The sequence below is a fragment of the Sceloporus undulatus genome, chromosome 6, assembly GCF_019175285.1.
Source record: "Sceloporus undulatus isolate JIND9_A2432 ecotype Alabama chromosome 6, SceUnd_v1.1, whole genome shotgun sequence".
Taxonomy (NCBI): domain Eukaryota; kingdom Metazoa; phylum Chordata; class Lepidosauria; order Squamata; family Phrynosomatidae; genus Sceloporus; species Sceloporus undulatus.
Window position 1 is genome coordinate 104,408,952 of NC_056527.1, and position 20,084 is coordinate 104,429,035.

Sequence of the window (20,084 nt, forward strand, 5' to 3'; positions counted from 1 at the left end):
GTTGGGATTTGGGGCACACAACACACTGGCAAATGAGGATTCTTGGTTATTATGTCTGCAACAGGTGCCAAATTCTTCCCTAGAGTCTTTCAGAGGAGTTTATCAAATGGCAGAAATTTCTCTTAAATTCAAATGAAAAGAAAGTGGGGCCAGAACGCATTCACTTAAAGTCGCTAGTTTAGCACAATTACGTGAATGCATATTGCGTTCGAACTGGCTTCCCTTTGCCTGAAAATAGCATGCCATTGCCCGAATTTGCGTGTGACAGTCTATCACGCAATAACGTTAAACCCCATGATTGCGTTCAGATTGCCATTGGATTATACTTCCAATTTCCCTTGTCTGATAAATTGCTTCCTGTGAAGGCTGCTCTCCTATTGAAGAGGCTCCAATGCATTTAGTCTGGCTTTATATTTCTTTGCTATGCTTTTAATCTATGTGTATCTTATTCAGTTTTACATTACCTTTGGATCAAGATTTTGCTTTCAGTTTGTGCTTTATTACTGTTAGTTGCCTTGTTGATGCTATTGTTATTGTCTGATGTTGGATATTTTATTGTTTTTAGCTGTTTTTAGTTGAATTTTGAGGTAAACACTTTGTGCTTTTACTTAGTCTGTAACCCTGCTTCAATCCACTGGGAGAGGCGGGGAAACATAAATAAATTTTATTATTATTATTACAGCGCCTTTCTGGACAGAAAGTTGGGGAAGATATTGTATAGATAAAACACACTGAGTTACAGTACAATCCATCTGGAGGGTGTCAGGTTTGGGAACGCTGATAGTTAACCCACTTCCCACTGAAATCAAATAGAGAAGTAAAACTCATGGCTTATTGATGTTGGAGGGGGGTAGGAGGGGACTAAGCACAACCAACTTTTAGACCCATGTTCTCATCTTGATGTTATGTAGGTTGCGACCCTCGGTAGCAAAAATATTAATTTCTGAGTTACTTTCAGAGAAATGAAAATAAAGGTCTCTTTCAGCTTCACAATATCTGACATTGTTCACTTCCAATTCATAGGGATCTAACCTAACTGGTTTCTTCATGTCTTTTGCTTGTTCTACCTTGCTGCTTGATTCCAGTAAATTTCTGTTTATACATGACATCAACCATATTGTTGTGATCACCAGCTTGACAAAACCTTGTCATAACAGTGGTTTAACTCTATCATTGAACAATTGTGTGAGGATGACGTTAAGTAGCTCCAGGGTTATTCCCAAGAGCCAACCTGCCAATAATAGCAAAAAACTTCTTAGTATCAATCCCAGCACCAGCCCAAGACATTTTGCTGTCTGAAGCAAAGCAGCAAATGGCAGCCCTCACCCACCTAAGTCAAGACTGGCAGTATCCAGAACTAGGCAGGCCTGATGACAAAATCCCACAACAGTTTCTCCCAAATCGTGGCTCTAAAAACACTAAAACAATTATGTGAGTAATAATTTGCTGCTCTTTTATGATGACACCCCAGATCTGTTGTTTGAAGTAGCTGCCTTATTCTGCTCAAAGGTAAGGCTGACCCAGGAAGAATCTTATCAGATTTAATAAATGTTCCATCCAGTTCAGCATCCCTATAGTGGCCAGTCAGACAAATACAGTACCGTGAAATTTATAAACTACCGTAGACACACTTCTCTCCTGTTGTTGTTTCCCAAGATCTGGTAATCCCATGCCAAGTGGCCTCTGAATTTTGTTGATCCCTATAATCCTCATGATGTTTAACTGTTGGTAGACTTATTCCCTGTACATCTGTCCAGTCTCCGTTTAGAGTTATCAAAGCCAGTAGCCATCACTGCATCTTATAAGAGTTAATTCCATAGATTAACTCTACAGTTGAAAAAGTCACTTTTTTATTTTGTACTCAGTCTCCAGCCTATTACCTTTATTGGATGTCTGCGGAGTGTGCAAAAGTTTTAATTTTGGGTGGTGGGGTGGGTAAGACAAGAACATATTTGTTGTCCGTTTCTGGGAATCACAGTCCAAAAAAGTAACTATTTCAAGCTCTGTATGCCTCCCTGTAGCTCTAGTATAAACTTCTGTTTTACTCCTCCAGCTAACACCACTGTGATGAAGAGCTTGAGATTTCTTCATATCATGTGTCTACTTGTTCCAAATCTAAACCCATTAGGCAGCACTGTTTGAAGTATGTTTGATATTCAAAAGACTCTGCACTTTCACATAAAAACAACACATACTGCACTTAAATCCAGCTAGATGGGCAAAGATTTATAAAAATCATGATCCTAAGTGCTGGAAATGCCAGAAGAATGTCAGCTCCTGGTATCATATGTGGTAGTCATGTCCGGTGGTGAAAACGTTCTGGAAAACACTTCATTGTGAAATATGTAATATTCTAAACATCTCCTATCATTTTATTCCAGAATTGTTGGAGAATAATTCTTTACATGGTTTCACTGGCAAGAATTCTCCTGGCACAGATGTGGAAATCAAAAGAAATACCATCAACAGACAACTGGATGTTAAAAATGCTCAAAGCCTGTGCAATGGACAAGCTTTCTAGAACAATTGACAGAGACCCCTCTGAAAAAGTCAAACAAGATTGGCAGATTTTCTTAATCTACTGCGAAAATACTTGGAGTGGTACAAATCAAGAAAAAATATTATTAAAGTTCAGATATGATTCTTAAGTCATTTATCTTATTTCTTAAGGAATTAACAGTAAACTCGGAACTTTGAGCAATCTTACTGATAAGAAGCGGTTAAGTATAATGTTATATTTCACACAATTTAGACAGATTTATTTAAAAGTTTAGCTTATCTTTAGATTACAGTGGTACCTCGGGATACGAAATGCGCGGGTTACGAAATTTCCGGGATACGAAAAAGTTGGATTGGCAAAAACTGTTTCGGGTTACGAAATATTTTTCGGGTTACGAAATTCATTTCGGCGCGAAATTCAAATGCTGCAAAGTGCAGCTATAGGCTTTCCAGTGCTAACGGAAAAGTGTTTCGGGTTACGAAATTTTCGGGTTACGAAAGGAATGGCGGAATGAATTAATTTCGTAACCCGAGGCACCACTGTATCTTATTTCTTAAGGAATTAACAGTAAACTCGGAACTTTGAGCAATCTTACTGATAAGAAGCGGTTAAGTATAATGTTATATTTCATACAATTTAGACAGATTATTTAAAAGTTTAGCTTATCTTTAGATTAATTCTTTTACATTGTTAACATGTAATTTTATTATATCTGTGGGTGGGGTGAGGGTGTTGGTCAAAATGATAAGCTGTACTTCTTTACTTGTTCATTGTTAAGGTTATATTGTTTTTAAACAAAAAGATTTAAAAAAACACAAAACATACTGGTGCAATGTACATTTACTGTCCCTTTAATGCTAAGGGAAAAGAATCCAGGATACAGAAGCAAGAAATGGAAAGTGAAGAACACATGAACCTTTCATTCTATATTTTAAAATGCTTTGCTTATTCTAGTGAAACAACAAAATCAGGAAAGGAGATGGCTTTCCCCAAAAATTTCTTCTTTTCTTTTTCTTGTATCCAAGAAAGCATCATCAAAAGTTCATGAACTAAGCTGGTGACAAACATGTTGGCAGCAGTGGAAGACCTGTTTGTCCCTTAAATGAGGTAAGTAGGTGTCTACATCTTTTCCATTTCCTTGTTTTTCCTGATTTCTTTCTACTCATACACACACTCCACATAATTAGAAAATCTTCCTTAACCACACAACTGTGGACATGCAAGCAGCCCTCTTCAGTTATGCCAGTGAGTGAACACAGACTCTGGGTTTCCCCAAAGGAGAGCATTTTCATTTCTCATGAGCACCAGGGACGCCACAAATCATGGGCAAATAAAAGCAACAAAAACTCTAACTCTTTGGCCCAGCTGTCACCCACAGCTGGAAGTAAACAGGAATTGGGGGGGGGGGGGGAATTAAAAGGAAAAAAAAAACATATCTTTTGCCTGGGTTTCCAGAAGGCTGAGAGTTCAGCTCTGTGCCTTTTCATTTGATTTGTGATTGGATTGGCTAAATGGAAGAATTTCCAAAATAGCTTGATTTATTCCAGGAATTTATAGCATTGCAGATGCCATTGGACTGCAGCTAACATGACTGCTCACCATGGCTAGAGGAGATGATGGGAGATGCAGTCTAAAATCAACATCAGGGTCATGTGTTCTCACTCCTGTCACAGTTTCACTGTCACTGGCCTTAGAGAAAGGGGGTACAGCTTCTCTCTTTTTTCTTTCCTACCACTGGCTATTGCTGCAAATGTGTGCTGCTGGGAGTTCAGGGAAGTGTCATCTTTCCAAGTCTCCTGATGTCTGCTAGAGCAACAGGAAAGCAAGCAGGTGTAGAGAAGGATGAAGGCTACTGTAACGGGAAGTGGAATCTGGATGCAGATAGGTTGTGGAGAGGGAACATCAGGGATGCTCCAAAAGATTTTGCTAGCTGATGCAAAAGACAAGAAAATGTCCCCTCCCATTCCATATAGAAAATCTGATCACACTGGTATTTAAATCTTCCTTGAATAAAGGCAATGACATAGTGTATTCAACAGCACCTGGGGGCAGCTGGCTAGATGATAGCCGTTTCCTGCCACCACAGCTCTGTTTCCATTACATTCCTAAATAGCAGCTGCCTGAGGCAATTGCTTCTCTCTGCATAGTGGTGGGGCTGGCTCTGGGTTCTTCTCCAGCTCAGATTAAAATCAAAGTTGAAGAAGAACTAAGTGTTGCATTAGATGCCATTTGTGAGTTGCTGAGTCAAAGTATATGACATTCAGTGACACTGCTAATCTTAACCCCACCCATCTAAGGCAGGGATTTGGAAGCATAACTAAGAGGAGAAATAGACTGACCCTTTTGCGCAGGCTTGGGAGCAGTGTAAGAGTGCGGCGTTTAGACACTGCAAGCTCTAACACCACCTCCAAGCTGGTATCACACCACCCTCTCAATCACATGACGGGCAACTTTGTGGCACTCTGGTGGTGCAGCATTTATATGCCACACGCTGCAGGAGCACCGCAAAACCATAGCAACAACAGAAAAGCTGGCTTTTTGCTGGCTCAAAGAGGAGCAGCATTTTGCCACTTCTTTTTTTTTTTTTTGTCAGCAAAAAGCTGGGTTAGGGGCATGACCCAGCATTCGAAGGGGTGGCAGCCCAAACATAGCTGGTAAAGTGTGCATGGAATCTATATTTAATATAAATATTAGACAATTTCACCTTCGTATTGAGGAATTATTTTGGTACACATATCAAAAGATTTAAGATTCACATGCTAATAAAACCAATGAACATGAACAATAAACTTATATAAAAGACAACCAGGCAATTGATATTTTGGACTGGATGGACTATACACAGGCACACATAAACAGATGTACAATTTTCTTGATCTGCAAGAGGTCAGGGAATTTTGGCTAGCCAAATGTCTAGGACTATAACACCCATAATCCCGTATCCACTAGCTATGCTGGCTAGACTTCTGAGAGTTGTAGGCCACAACATCTGGAGGGCCAAAAATTTCCTTAGCCTTATCTATATATTGGTGTGGGAGCCAGCATGGTGTAGCACTTTGAATGTCGGACTACGACTCTGGACATCAGGATGCAATTCCTGCTTGGTCATGAAACCCACCAGGTGACCTTGGGTAAGTCACACTCTCTCAGCCTCAGGGGAAGGCAATGACAAACCCCTCTGAAATAATCTTGCCAAGAAACCTCCATGGGTTGCCATAAGTAAAACAAAACAAAACAGGACTTGAACGCACAACAACATCATCTATAAATTAGTCCAGAAATGAGGAAGACCATTACCTGATAGAAATCCAAAGCAAGTAATGGGTACAGCTCGCTGGGGACCATTACCACACAGTTGCCACGGATAATGGCAGGAGCCAATAAGCTGACAAAGGAAAGGAGTGGCTGCTTATCAGGACAGGCAATTCCCACTACACCAATTGGTTCCCGGAAGAGGAGGGAGGCTCCATACAAAGATGTCTCCTGTAGCAGAGGTAGAGAGACAATTAGCAGTCACAAGTGCGGAAAATCTGAGGTTGCATAGACCAATAGTTCTCAATCACTGATCCTCTGGATGGTTTGGACTTCAGCTCCCAGAATCCCTGACCATTGGTCAAGTTAGCTTGGGCTTCTAAGAGCTGGATCAGCAAAGTTTGAGAACTACTGGCACATAAAACCTACCTTTGAATTCAAGCTCCATTTGAATCTTTTAAAGTCCCACCTGTTTCCTGACCTTTACCTTTATTCTCCACCACCCCCTATCAAGCCTCTCTAATCTACCAGAAAGCTGGCTTTCAATAACATTAATTAAATATATTTAATCCTACTAAGGTTTTACGCTTGAATAACCAGCCAGTTCCTCAAATAATTGGACTTTTTACCACCTTGCACAGGGAAGTCACTGAGATTACCTTAAGCAAGGTTTTTTTTCAAGTTGTGTTAACAGTCCTCAGCATTTATGAAAGATGTGCAGAAATAGCTCTGCCCTCCTCCTGCCAGTCTGGCTGTCTCAGCTGCCTCTGTAATCTCACAAAATCTCACTATCATAGAGTTATGCTACTTCCAACAAGATCTTCACCACTGCGACTAAAACACAAGGTCAAAAGAAAGTGTAACAAAACTCCTTTATCTCCCCATCAAATTAATTATATTTCCCAAATAAATATCTGGAAGAGGGGGAATCACAGGCTGCAGACGCACTGCAGAAATGATCAGTTTAGACACCGCTTTTAACTGCCATGACTCCATGCTATAAAATTCTAGGAATTGTAGTTTGTTGTGGCACCAGAGTTTTGGTGCTGCAACAAAGTACAACTCCCAGAATCCCATAGCATGGAGCCATGGCAATTAAAAGTGGTGTCAAAACGGATTATTTCTGCAATGCGGATGTGACCACAGTTAAGTCAAAGATTCGGCTGCATTTCTTTTACTTTCTTATTTTACTGTCACTGGCTTTGCAGCATGTCAGGTTTTTTCCACACCCTCTCCCTGATCCTTATAACTGCAGATGTCAGAGATCAAACCTGCAACTGTCTCCATGCAATATATTTGCTTTCTCAAAAAGCTATCCTCCCTCCCCAATCTCTTACACCCACCTCCACCAAAAAAATTATAAAGTCCTTCCAAATATATCCAAATACATAAACCTGCAGGATCCTCACCTGCACAACCCCACCATATTTATCAGCATATGCTGCCCAGTAGAAGAGTCGCTGCACACTGAGATCCACCTCCTGCAGAGCCACTTCTTCCTGGGCACCTGTCAGTGTCTTCAACTGCGATGCTACTTCAGCTCGACGGACTTCCAGGTTCTCTGCGAGGTAGTACAAGATCTGTGCCCGGGCATGAGCTGTCTGCTTGGCCCACCTGAAAAGACCAATCCAATCTTTGGTCACCATATAACAACCCAGTGTCAAGTAGCCAATCTTTCCAGTAGCAACATGTTTTCCTAGCAGAACTTGAAAACGTGGCAGTGGCATTAATAGACTGAAAACTGGGGACAGCTCTTATACCTTTAAAGGTTGGTTAGAACAGGAAATTTTGGCAGATTTTGTTTGCCATAGCAGGTAACACACACCTGTTCAAATACTATTTTGGCTGCCTTCCCAAATAGTGTGAGTGAGGGTACATCTTGGCTGTTGCCGCATGCAGCAAAATGTCTTGAGCCAGCTCTGGCACTAGCAGTATTGTCAGAGAACAGAGTGCCTCTGAGACAGATTAATTCATCGGTAACAACACGATTTGGAAAAAAGGGCCAAGAAACATTTTAAAAAGGACAATGAAAATCCTGCATGAAAAAAGAACCCAACAAACATAAAGGAGAAAAAGTAAAGAAACACAGCCTTACGAGATATTCATACTGTAAATGAAATGAGCTTGTATCTATGAAAAACACCAAACAAGAAGTGGAGAATGTTTAGCAACTGCATAGCTGGAACTGATTAATAAAGGCAATTAATTGAGAAAAATAATTAACAGCACAAATACATAGGAAAGGTTTAACAAAGGGCAGCTCTATCAACCTAAACAGTAAAGTATACTTTTGGGAAAGGGAGTAATAATTGTTTAGCACTGCTAAACACTGTCTAGAAGAATTAAGTTCTTAGCAGCTACTTCTAACCTTTCCTTTTGGGCTACTTGCCAGCAACTGTCCTGTCTTATTAATCTGAAGTTCTAAAAATTAGAGGTAGCCAACTGGTTTTAAAAATAACAATAAACATAGAAATGAATGGGGCATGCACATTAGGGGCTGAGATCCAACTCCTACAATTTAATGTGTCTAGTGGGATTTCTGATGTTTTTCCTTGGAAGAGGAAATCCTGACCTCCACCCTCTCGCTACCCTCACATTAAAACACCTGGCTTTTAAGATATCTCAGGAACTGGAGAGACTTGCTGCAAGAAATGGATGGGCTAATGTGTAGAAACACAGGTCCAGGCATTGGGAAAGTTATTGCTTTGGGACTGTTGCTGTTGTTGTTATGTGCCTTCAAGTTGTTTCTGACAGTTGTGAATCTATCATAGGGTTTCCTTGGCCAATTTCTTCAGAGGAGATTTGCCACTGCCATCCTCTGAGGCTGAGCGAGTGTGACTTGCTCAAATCACCCAGTGGGTTTCATGGCAGAGCTGGAAATAAAATCCTGGTCTCCAGAGTTGTAATCCAGCACTCAAACCACTATGCTACACTGGCTCTCATTGCTTTGGAACTGCAACTCTCAAAATTCTAGGATAACGCCCAGAACTTCTAGGGGATTCTGATAGCTATACTCCCTGAAAGTAATCGTTCCAAACGCTGGTCACAGGAAGCTGCCAAGGCACACCATCAGCTCAGTATTGTCAATATAAGGAATATGGAGCATCTGGCCTAGAAGAAAGTCACATCTAATGCACCTGCTTCTTACAACACATATCTGTGTTCAGTGACTGGAGACAAGAAATCTTCTTTCTTCTGTCCCACAATTTAAAGAGGTTTTTAAAAAACACCACTGGTAACAGTGGAAGCTTTAAAAAGTGCACTTGCACAATGGGGTAGGTAGCATTTTCTGGGGATTCACTGCTAGATAGGTAGGGGCAAATGCTGTGACCCCCTCCCCTTTGGAAAAAATCCTCCTTTTTTGAAAGTCCCCATTGACATTAATTAAGGTTTAAAAATAAATAAAAGCCTCCACTGGTATCAACTAGGCCTATTTAAAAGCCTGATTGCAGTAGGAGAACAGCAGAACTCTACCTAAAATTCCTAGGGACTAGACCTAGGATGTTTTCCCTGCCAACCAGGTACCTTGTCATTGACCTAAGACTCCTTCCTGTGCAAAGTACTCTTAGGCATTAGAAAATTGTCTTTGAATACTGGCCACTGTACTTGGAAAGAAACAAAGATCTCTTTCTCACAATTACAGCACTTTGATACCACTGGTATTATAGCACTTTGATACCACTGTAGCTACCAAGTCTCCATGCTGTGGAACCCTGGGATTTGGAGTTTCATCAGATATTTAGAATTAAGTGCAATAGAGCTCCAGTACCTTTCGAAACTAAAATTCCTAGAGTTCCACAGGATATATTCTAGACAGTTAATCATACACTAAAGTGCTATAATTATGTAGTATGAAAGATACCATAGTGACTGTATCTGAGTGTAGCTGAGTACACAAAATATACGTAGTGACAATTAAAAACAGAAATGTCAACATGCCAACCACCTGTATTCAGTGTTAAAGAATCCTGAAAAGGATTCACACCAACAGGTCTACATATTTATGTATATAGGGCATGTGCAGACATGTGTAATAAATATTCATATTCAAATCCCATCTATTTTAGAACAATTCTCTGCTTTGCTGTGGTTGTATTGGTGGTTATTTTATTAGGATTATTTCTTCTGCTGTCAGCCAGCTGCTAAAACTAGAAGTAAGAGAAACAAAATGTTTTTGTTTGGTGTGGCTGCTCTCTGATAGAGAGCCTGTTGCTTGAGTTTGCTGTTTAGCTTCCAAGATTAGACAGGATCTCATCCCTTTAGGGCTCTGACCTATTTATTGTTCATTTTGGCAGTCCATAGTCTCTGTAGAACTTGTTTCCGGCACCACATTTCAAAGGAATTGATTCTCTTCCCCTCTTCCCTCTTTCTTCACTGTTCAGCTTTCACAATCATGCACAACCTTCCTCAGAACAAGGCATTTGGAGCATGGAGGGAGATGGTGCTCCTTGTGATGAAGAGTGTGCAGTTTGCCAATAACGGCATTCTGCTAAATGGAACAGATGCCTATTTTTGCCTACTATAAGAGGCAGCCCTGCCTATTTTATAGCCTAAGGCAGGAAAATGGGAGTCCTTATAGAACTCCGTTTGTCCCGAAGTGAAACAACTTTTAAATATAAGCAGTGACAGCTACAAAATGATGAAGAGCTCTGGATAACACCTGAGTCCATGCTTACTTCATGTACCCAAGGCTTCCTTCCCTGATGGTTTTTTTAGTAGGCCTTAATGGCCTACTGTGATTTTCATTGTTGTGAGTGTTTAAAATGTTATATTTTCACTTTAGTTGTAATTTCTGTTTTATTGTTTTATGTTTTTATTCTGTGAACCTTCTCATCCATCTGTTCTGGTCAAATTCAACAGCTACAGCTGTTCCCAAAACCGAGAAGACAATGTTGTCTTTGCCCGCCAGGCACTTGTAAAAAGATGGGGAGCCTCTCAGGAAAAAGAGGTGGGACCTCTAATTCAGTGCTGCTTGAATACAAGCTCAGACCTTTAGTTACCACAAGCAGTGAGCCTATATGGATAAATTTGCAGAATTTGGGTTTGCCCACATTGATTTTGCAAGGATCTGTTGTGTTTTCTATCCTGAATATGAAAAAAAAAATCTACACACAGATTGAAATGAAATTGTTACCCATTCCTATTAGGGATCATTAGGACCCAGAAGAGCACAGATAATAATTTCTTGTGAAGTCGAAGGTATAATGATCCTTTGTCTTCTGAGAAATCCCCCTGACCCTGGGTGGTTTTCATTATGAAAATCACCCAGGATCAGGGGGATTTCCCAGCAGACAATGGATCATTAATTAAATAGACACCCGGAGGCCTTGCATTCAAAAACAGATCAACAAAGAGATTAATATGTTAATCACTTCCTGTCAACCAAGGATCACACAGAATATATATACCCCACTCACTCCCATGCCAGCTTTCTCTGAGGATGCCAGCCACAGATGCTGGTGAAACATCAGGAATAAACTCTTCCAGAACATAGCCACATAGTCCAAAAAACCCACAAAAAACTAATAGTGTCTTGCTTTGTGTTTCTTGCTGCTACAAACTTGGCTGTCTGGATCATCGGCAGACCTATATCATCACAGCTTTTACATAAATTGGCACCAGATGAAATTAATGTCTCACAACAGCTGCAAATCTCACGAACATCATTTTAATGTTTTGTAAAGTAATCTAGTTATTAAGCAGCAAACATACACACACACACACACAAAACATCATTTATGACAGTCAGATTGAATGAAAGAAGGTGATTCAAGGACTCTTAGGAATACAGAATCAGATTTTTGAAGATACCACAAGAGCCATCCAGTCCAACCCTGGGCCATGCAGGATACACAATCAAAGTGCCCTCAACAGATGGCTATCCAGCCTCTGTTTAAAAACCTCCAAAGCAGACTCCACCACAGTCTGAGGCAATGTATCCCACTGCCAAACAGCTCTTACTATCAGGAAGTTCTTCCTAAGGAATAGGTAGAATCTCTTTTCCTGTAGCTTGTTTCCATTGCTCTGTGTCCTCTGGAGCAGAAGAAAACAAGCTTGCTCTATCCTCAATATGACATTTTTTCAAATACTGAAATATAATTGTCATGTCAGCATTTAATCTTCTCTTTTCCAGGTTAAACACACCTAGCTCCCTAAGCAGTCCCTCATAGGGCATGGTTTCTAGATCTTTCACCATTTGGTTGCCTTTCAATGGACATGCTCCAGCTTGTCCACATCCTTCTTGAACTGTGGTGTCCAGAACTGGCCACAATATTCTAGGTGAGGTCTGACAAAAGCAGAATAAAGTCGTATAAATGATTCATGTTCAGCTTATGATCCACTCCCAGATCCATTTCGCATGTACTGCCATCAAACCAGGTGTCACCATGCTCTATCTGTGCATTCATTTTTACTATCTAAGTGCAGCATTCAACATTTCTCCCTGTTCTCCTTTTCTTAGTTTTGGACCAGCTTTCTGTCAAATCTGTCATTTTGAATTCTGATCTTGTCCTCTGTGGAATTAGCTATCCCTGCTAATTTAGTATCATCTGCAAATCTGATAAGCATGTCTTCTATTCCATCACCCAAGTCACCGTTAAAGATGTTGAATATCACTGGGCCCAGGATGGGCAACATGTTTGTATCAACTCAAAGTGTGTAGTCTAGGATCCTCAGTCACTCTCTGTGTCTCTTCTAGAGCATACTTCATGGGTGACTGGGGCCCAAAATGCCACCATATTTAGCTATGTGTTTATTTCCCTATAAATAAATACTTATACACCTGTAGCTAAATATGTTGGCATTTTTGGCCCCTTTCTCCAGTGAAGTATGCCTCCCAAGAACTTATCTGTTTTCTCAAAACATTGGAGGGTATGGTATTTGCTCCCATTTTGCCGCCATCAGTGTCTGAAGGGGTTGACCTTAGTACTGCTGTTTTTAAACAAGGAAGTGTATTTACCAGCCTTATCATCTTATTCATTCCATTTTTCTCCCCCGCATGGTGTCTCCTCCACCTTATCCTTATACACAAATAGTTGGACCAATGTAAGGCCTTTGCCAGTGTGATCACTGCTGGACTTTGAGCTGTTTTGTTCCTGATCAAACGCCAGCCCCATTCCCATATCTTTATTTCTCGCCCCCGCTCTCCTCAAAACCTATCAACAAAGGCTGGGCCCTGTACTTTCTTGGGAAAGACAACAATTGCTTTATGTAAATACAGGTATTCATTTAATTTGAAGTAAGGTCTACTGAACTCTGGAAAAAAAACCACGAGCTATCAATCTGAACTGAATTTATACTAAATATGAAATGGAGATCTCCATCTACCTCAATCCAACTATTCATATCCTGTCCCATCCCTACAATTTAGAAAAAAATTGAAAAAATGTGCATTGTTTTGAAAACCATTTGTCCACAAAATGCAGTTTTGTATGCCTTTCCTTCGAAAACATTCATCATGACCAGGGACGTAGCCAAGGGGGGATCCTTGGGGTCTGGACCCCCCCCCCTTTAGAAAAATGAATGGTGTGTGCTGCTGCGCCGCCGCGCCCAAGACCCATTATAATGGTGGCACTTAGTCTGGACCCCCCCTTCCTAAAATCCTGGCTACATCCCTGTCATGACATATATTTTCCTACTTTTCTTCCAAAGGTATCATACAATTTTGAAACTTTTATTCCAATCTGCGTATTAATTCAACAAGTGAGGCTTAGGCTGGCTCTCTCAAAAATGTGGAGTGACTGAAACCTGAGGGCATCAATACCTCTGATTAGGTATGCATAGAAATGCAATGTAAAGCAGAGGTGGGAAATACATAGCCCTTCAGGGTCTGCTGGACTATAGTTTTCACCATCCTTGACCACTGGCCACGTTGGCTACAGCTGATGGGCACTAAACTCCAGTAACATTTAGAAGGCCACATTTCCTTACCCTAATTATAAAGTTTACACCTCTCTTCCCCAAGATTATGTCCCCATCTTCTCCTATTAAAAAAAAATAAAAAATTAAAATCCACAAAGATTTTTGTTATCAGAGCTGGGAGAGCTGTGCAGATCAACCTTTCTCAACCTGGTGCATTCCAAATGTTTTGGACTACAAATCCCATAAACCCCAGGCAACAAAGCCAGTTATCACAGTGGCAAGCTCAGTTTCTGACTGAAGTGTATTTAGATTAGTGATAGAAAGAATATTTTATAATATTCAAAAATGTTTTAAAAAACACACCATGTTCCTTAAGTGTTAGGAAACCCTGACAAGGAGAATCCCAGACTGATGAGAATCTTTGCAGTTCAGGATTTATTTTATGCAAAATTCAGAACTACTGCCTGGAGAGAAAAACTCGTGTGTGAATTTTGCACAGAAGAAGATCCCAACTACAGGACTTTCTATACAAGGAACAGCATTTTCTGTACACAAAATAACATTCAGAAATATTATCTTCTGCACAGAAAATATTGTTTCCTGTGCAAAAAAAAAAACCCCACACATGTGAGTCCTGAAATGTGAAGAATATTTGAAAATTATTTGCAAACAGTTTTTGAAGACTTTCTTGCAAAAGAAAACTGCTAGAATTATTGACTCTTTTCTTTGAGAACATCATTAGGGAAGAATTATATCCCTAATTCTGATGCACAGCTGCAATGTGGCAATGAGCAAAGAAACCCAAATGGGATGGAAGCTGAAGTCTAGCAACATCTGGAGAATGCCAGAATGGGCAAGATAAACCAAAGATCATTCAGTACAGGGCAGCTGCATTTGACATGGTGGACACGGGCAGATGGAAGTGAGGAAGGAGGAGAAATGGCTCTGAAAACCTCCTAACAAGCTATCAGTCATGGCTGTATTTTGCAAAAAAAAATGGCTAGGACGTAGATCATAAGACAAGGCAGGATGATATGGAGGGAAGTAATCCTGGGAAATATGGCCAATGATACTGCTAACTTTTCCTTTCCAACTTTCATGATCCAGGGGCTCAAAGGATATCTGGAAAGCAGTGCTTGTAATAGACACCTGGTCAAACATTAGTCATGCTAAATGATGGATAAGAGAGTATGTCAGTTGATTAGCTTGCCTCTAACGTCCCCTACTGATCATTAATTTAAGAAACCATGTGACAAAAAGGACTCTATGCCACTCTGTCCTTCAATACCTCTTCAGGCAGCTTAATTGTCGTCATCATCTGTCAACCTGTAGACTTATCAGTTACAGTATTATAAACTGAACAAGCTATTTAGGTACTCCCAGTAGTTAAAGGTTATTAATCAATCAAAGCAATGTTTTTGTATCAAAGAACTCTATAAAGTACTTCATTAATTAGATACTTTAAAAAAACACAGAGATATACTGGATTTGGATTGCCATTGACTGCAAAATGTCAACTTGTATTATTCTTGCAGAAGGATGAGTGATGTATTTTATTGCATTTAGCGATAAGCCGTTACAAAAATGACAAAGTACAGTTCTAAGAACCACAAATTAAAATACAAAAAGCAAAGATAAATACACACTCTAATAAAACAATCTGCATTGAAAACACACCTTAAACCTTCATAGTAATAAATTATCTATGACCTTGGCCATTTGTAACAATGGCATGTCCACTGGCATAACTGAAGCAATAACACACACATTAAATACCCATTACATTGGGCTCTTAGTATCTGCTGAAGTTTGGTTCCAGGACACCCCGTGGATATCAAAATCCATGGATGCTCAAGTCCCATTATATACAACGGCAATATATAAAATGGCAAAATCAAGGTTTGCTTTTTGGAATATATATATATTTAAAATATTTTCAAACCATGGATGTTTGAATCTATGAATAAAAATCTGTGGATATGGAGGGCTGACTGTACTTATTTCATTTAAAAGTGTTCATGTTTAACACTTGCTGGTATTGCTCAAGAAACTAGTTTTTTCAGATCTCTGTGGGTACATCTATAAGGTAGAAATAATGCAATTTGACACCACTTTAGGTGCTGTAGTGCCATCCTGTGGAATCCTGGAATTTGGAGTTCTACAACAACTCAGCCAAAGAATGTTGGTGGGTCACAAAACAAGTCCCAGGATTCTGTAGGATGGAGCCATAACAATGAAAGTGTTGTTAAATTGCATTATTTCTATAATGTATATACACCCTGAGTCTTCCTTACACTGTACTGCCATCTCCTCCAAGGTTTTTATTCTGATTTTTTTAGCTGCAGTTGCAAATAGTGACACTGCAAAAGACATAGGTTTGTGTTTATCTGAAAGTAGCTGGATTTCTATATTGTGTTTTGCCTGCTTGCTACACTCAGACACAAACAGGCAGGAAACACTTTCTGGGGAGAGCATACAGTGAACAGCAAAATAAATAATGCACAGGATCCTCCACACAGCCATTTCTACAAATATGAAATCTGTTGCTTTCAGCAGTATCTAACATCCAGAAAGGCAGACAGCAGCTGTCAGAATCTTAATTCCATAAAGACCTTCCTTAACATTGATAACTGATAAATACCTTGGAATCTGTGACTGATAGATGGGCGGATGGACACACGCACGCACACACACACACACGCATGCACACAAAGAGAGAGAGAGCAAACTACTGAGAAGTGATAAATGAAATTTCTCAAATTGTTGGTTAAAAGTGGGCTGCAAACCAACCATGACTACCTGCTGTATTGGGACTGAATAAAATTTCACTCTGTGTTGGCAAGTCTTTGTTCATTCCCCAAAATATAGCCTTGTTCTTGTCTAGCATAGTCTGTCCCAGGTCTTTCCATTGTTTCTCACAGTAAGCGGCCTGGTTGTTGTTGTTTAAGTAACTTTTTATAGATTTCTGATTGAAACCAAATAGCTGTTAGAAGCTGATTTTTTCAGCTTGCCTGCTATGGTTTAGAATGTTGGGCTAAATAGATAAAGATTTACTTGCTTATTTGCTGGCCTGCTATGTCTTAAGTCTTATGAGGATGTCTGGAGTGAAAGAATAAGGGGGCTCCCATGGGAAAGGGGAAGAAAAATAATGTTTTGCTTTTGTAACAAATGAGAAGGAAGCCCGCCTCAGAGTTGAAAAGATGTATGCTTTACCTATGCTTTTCTAATGCTTACTGGTTAGTTCAGTCAACAAACATCTACTGAGAACATCTATCGTTTTCTCAATATAGATTTTCTGTGTTTTCATTACTGAAGCATGGATTTCTGAACTAAGAGGTTCCTGTACAATGAAGAGGTACACGAAGATGCATGAGGTGCCTGTACTAGCTAATTTCCTCAGGTTTATCTAACTTGGCTTCTCAAATTTGTTTAGAAAGAATCTTCTTCTCATTACGGCATTCTTTATCATACAGTGTATGAGAGACGAGGAACAACGACACAGGGATGATATCTGGGCCTCTAACAACCCCAATGTTAATTCACACAAGTCTATGAACCTGAGACACTGTCTCCCCTCCACAGCTCAAACCTTCTGGAAGCATTTAGCTCTAGGTCTCCTGTACTAAGTAGAGGATCAAGTCTAGCTGGCCTGAAAGATCTGCTCCAATTCCATGATCTTATATATAACCCACACCCAATGGCTAACACTTACCAACAAGTTTCCCCCCAATAAATTTCTGTATGGTTTTTAACACCTTTGCCTGATGAAGGAGCCAATGGAGTTTAGAACACTTGGATCATGTATTTTGCGCACTCTGGCTGGCCCAATAAAGGTATTGCTGTTTTATGGATTTTTTTATGTTACTGTACTTTGCTGTATGGCCAACACGGCTACCCCAAATAAGATACCAGCACAATTTTTCTTCTCTCACATCAAATGTGGGAACACATTCTGGTATCTCCTACCAGCCTTACCCAGCATAGCCAGGCTGAAGAATGATGAGAGCTATAGGTCAGTGTCTTTTCTTTTTCTCCCCTCCTAGTGACAAAACATCCAACAGAATCCCACACAAGTACTGGATCTCCCAAGTCTAGACTCACCCTGGAGCAACCTTATGAGCTGCTTCCACAGCATTACGGATATCTTTGAAGCTGCCGTCTGCCACATATGCTACAATTTTGCCGGCGTGATCAAGGACAGGCCGGGAACTCATGGAATCTGGTCTCTTCTGAGCGCCTCCATAGTACAACTTGTAGGTTCGGTCCACACTGTCACCACAAAGAAAGGGAAAAAATAAGATGAATACCTCTAGTATTTTATCTCTGCTTGTGCTGAACAGCATCGAGCAATTGCTCTACACAAAACAGAAAGACAGCTCTGAAGGCCAAGAGTGCTTAGCTTACACTGAGAAGACTTTGTTCATGAAACTAAAGAAACACTGGTGTAGTGGCTAGAGTATTGGGCTTAAGAAGGTTCAAATACCCACTTCACTAAGAAGCACACTGACATATATCTGTCTCTGCTTGACCTAGCTTCATAGGATTGTTGTGAGGATGAAGTGAGAAAGAATAGAGCCTGCTACACTATCTTGAGTTCACTGGAAGAAAGACAGCATAGAAACATAACTAAAAAATTAAAACAGCAAACTGACATTGTTCCTTTAGCCTAGTGGTGTTCCCACTCCTGGTGTCATCCAGTTCGGGGGGCAGGGCTTCTGGTGTGTGTATGGGGGGGGAGCTTCCAGGGTAGCGCACCTGACCTCCCTTTGTGCTGCCACATCATTCTTCTCATGAGTAGAATGATGTGATGGCATGGAGGTGGGGAGTACACTCAGCCTCACTCAGTGCTTTCTTGTTTTAGGAAAGTCAAGGTTAGATTGCCAATGGTGCAACTGGAGCAAATACTCTAGGTTATGACTTTCAGTGATATGGGCCCAATCTCACTGCTAGCTTCTCACACTCTCAGACAGACAGACATTTCTTGTATTGTAATGCTGCTGAGAAAGAAATGCTCCCAAGGAGATGGGGTGTAGATCTCTCTTCCGCCACTTCAACCTAAGGGATTGTTAGCATTTACTGCCCAGCTATGCCCCAGCTGTGGAGTGAGTAAAATGTTGAATTTGTCACCTCAGGACAGTTCCACATTCGCAATCATAGCAATAGCAATAGCAATAGCAAGTACATTTCTATACTGCTTATCAGTGCACTTAAGCACTCCCTAAGTGGTTTATAATGTATAAGCTAATTGCCCCCAACAAGCTGGGTACTCATTTTAGCAACCTCAGAAGGATGCCAGGTTGAGTTGACCCTGAGCCCATGGCTGGGATTGAAGTCACAACCTTGTAGTTTGTGAGTGAGTGGTCACAGTGCAGGCATTTAACTACTGCACCAGCACGGCTTCAATTATAGAACTATTATTCTGTTTGAATTGCCATGGCAATATCCTATGGAGTCCTGGGGTTTGGAATTTCATGAGATATTTCTAATTCTATGCCAGAGAGTGCCAGTGTCCCACCACACTTCAAATCCCATAGGATACAGTCGCTGCAAATACAGTGGGCTCAAAGTACTATAACTGGGTAGTGAGAAAGAGACTTCAGATTTTCATACCTAGCAGAATCACTGATAAGTCATCCCTAGATCCTGTAAGCCTGGAGCGTTTCCTCATTGTCATGGAATCATCAGCTCCCTCTACCATCAATGAATTGTTCCAGGAGAGGGGACTTCCTCTTAACGGAAACTTTGTGTTAAGAGGAAATCCCCTCTCTTGGAACAATTCACTGATGCTAGAGGGACGCTAGAGGATTCCATTATGAGGAAGAATGCCAGGCTTACAGACACGTACGCATCCTGAACGATCCAGGGACGATTTACCAGCAATTCTGCCAGGTATGAACATCTTCTCTGGCTTTGGTCATGCAAGATAGGACACTGGTAAGGGAAGCCCAGAGACACCCCATCCATTGGGTGTGAAAGGGACTACCTCTAGTCCCATGGAGGGTTCCTCTCATTCCAGTGGCTTGCTCTTACCTTGGGATGCTTCTTTCTGGTCCAGAGGTGATCAAGCATGAGACTTTGTTTTCTGTCATGACTGGAGGAAGCTCAGACTCCTGTGAGGTAGCTAAGGTTTTATAGTTCAGGTCTAAGGTACAGGGTGGTGGTCGGTTCTCCCAATTCGGTCTCACATATTCATACAGGCCCTGGGGAGGGTGGGAAGGAGAAAGGCAATTTTGCAAATCAGCAGATGAGTTTTTTAAAATTTTATTTTAATTATACAGTAGTTATATCCTACCTTCCCCCCCAAAGAACTCAAGGTGGCATAGATGGCTCTCTGCTTCCCCCTTTTATTTTCATGACAATCCTGTGAGGTAGATCAGGATATTCTCAAGGATATATAACTGTAACATGTACTAACTACTTTTGTGGTTTTGAAACTATAACAACAATCAAATACTTTTTAAAAGTAACATTC

The 20,084-nt window shown here is 40.6% G+C and overlaps 1 protein-coding gene across 1 annotated transcript in view; it reads right to left on the reverse strand.

The window, feature by feature from the left end:
- ALDH16A1 (aldehyde dehydrogenase 16 family member A1) overlaps nucleotides 1-20,084 on the reverse strand; it is a 53,010-nt gene that overhangs the window by 10,949 nt on the left and 21,977 nt on the right. The window contains 4 exon segments of the mRNA XM_042471076.1: nucleotides 5,798-5,983; nucleotides 7,162-7,366; nucleotides 17,714-17,881; nucleotides 19,643-19,812. Of these exon segments, the coding sequence (XP_042327010.1) occupies nucleotides 5,798-5,983; nucleotides 7,162-7,366; nucleotides 17,714-17,881; nucleotides 19,643-19,812 (729 nt within the window).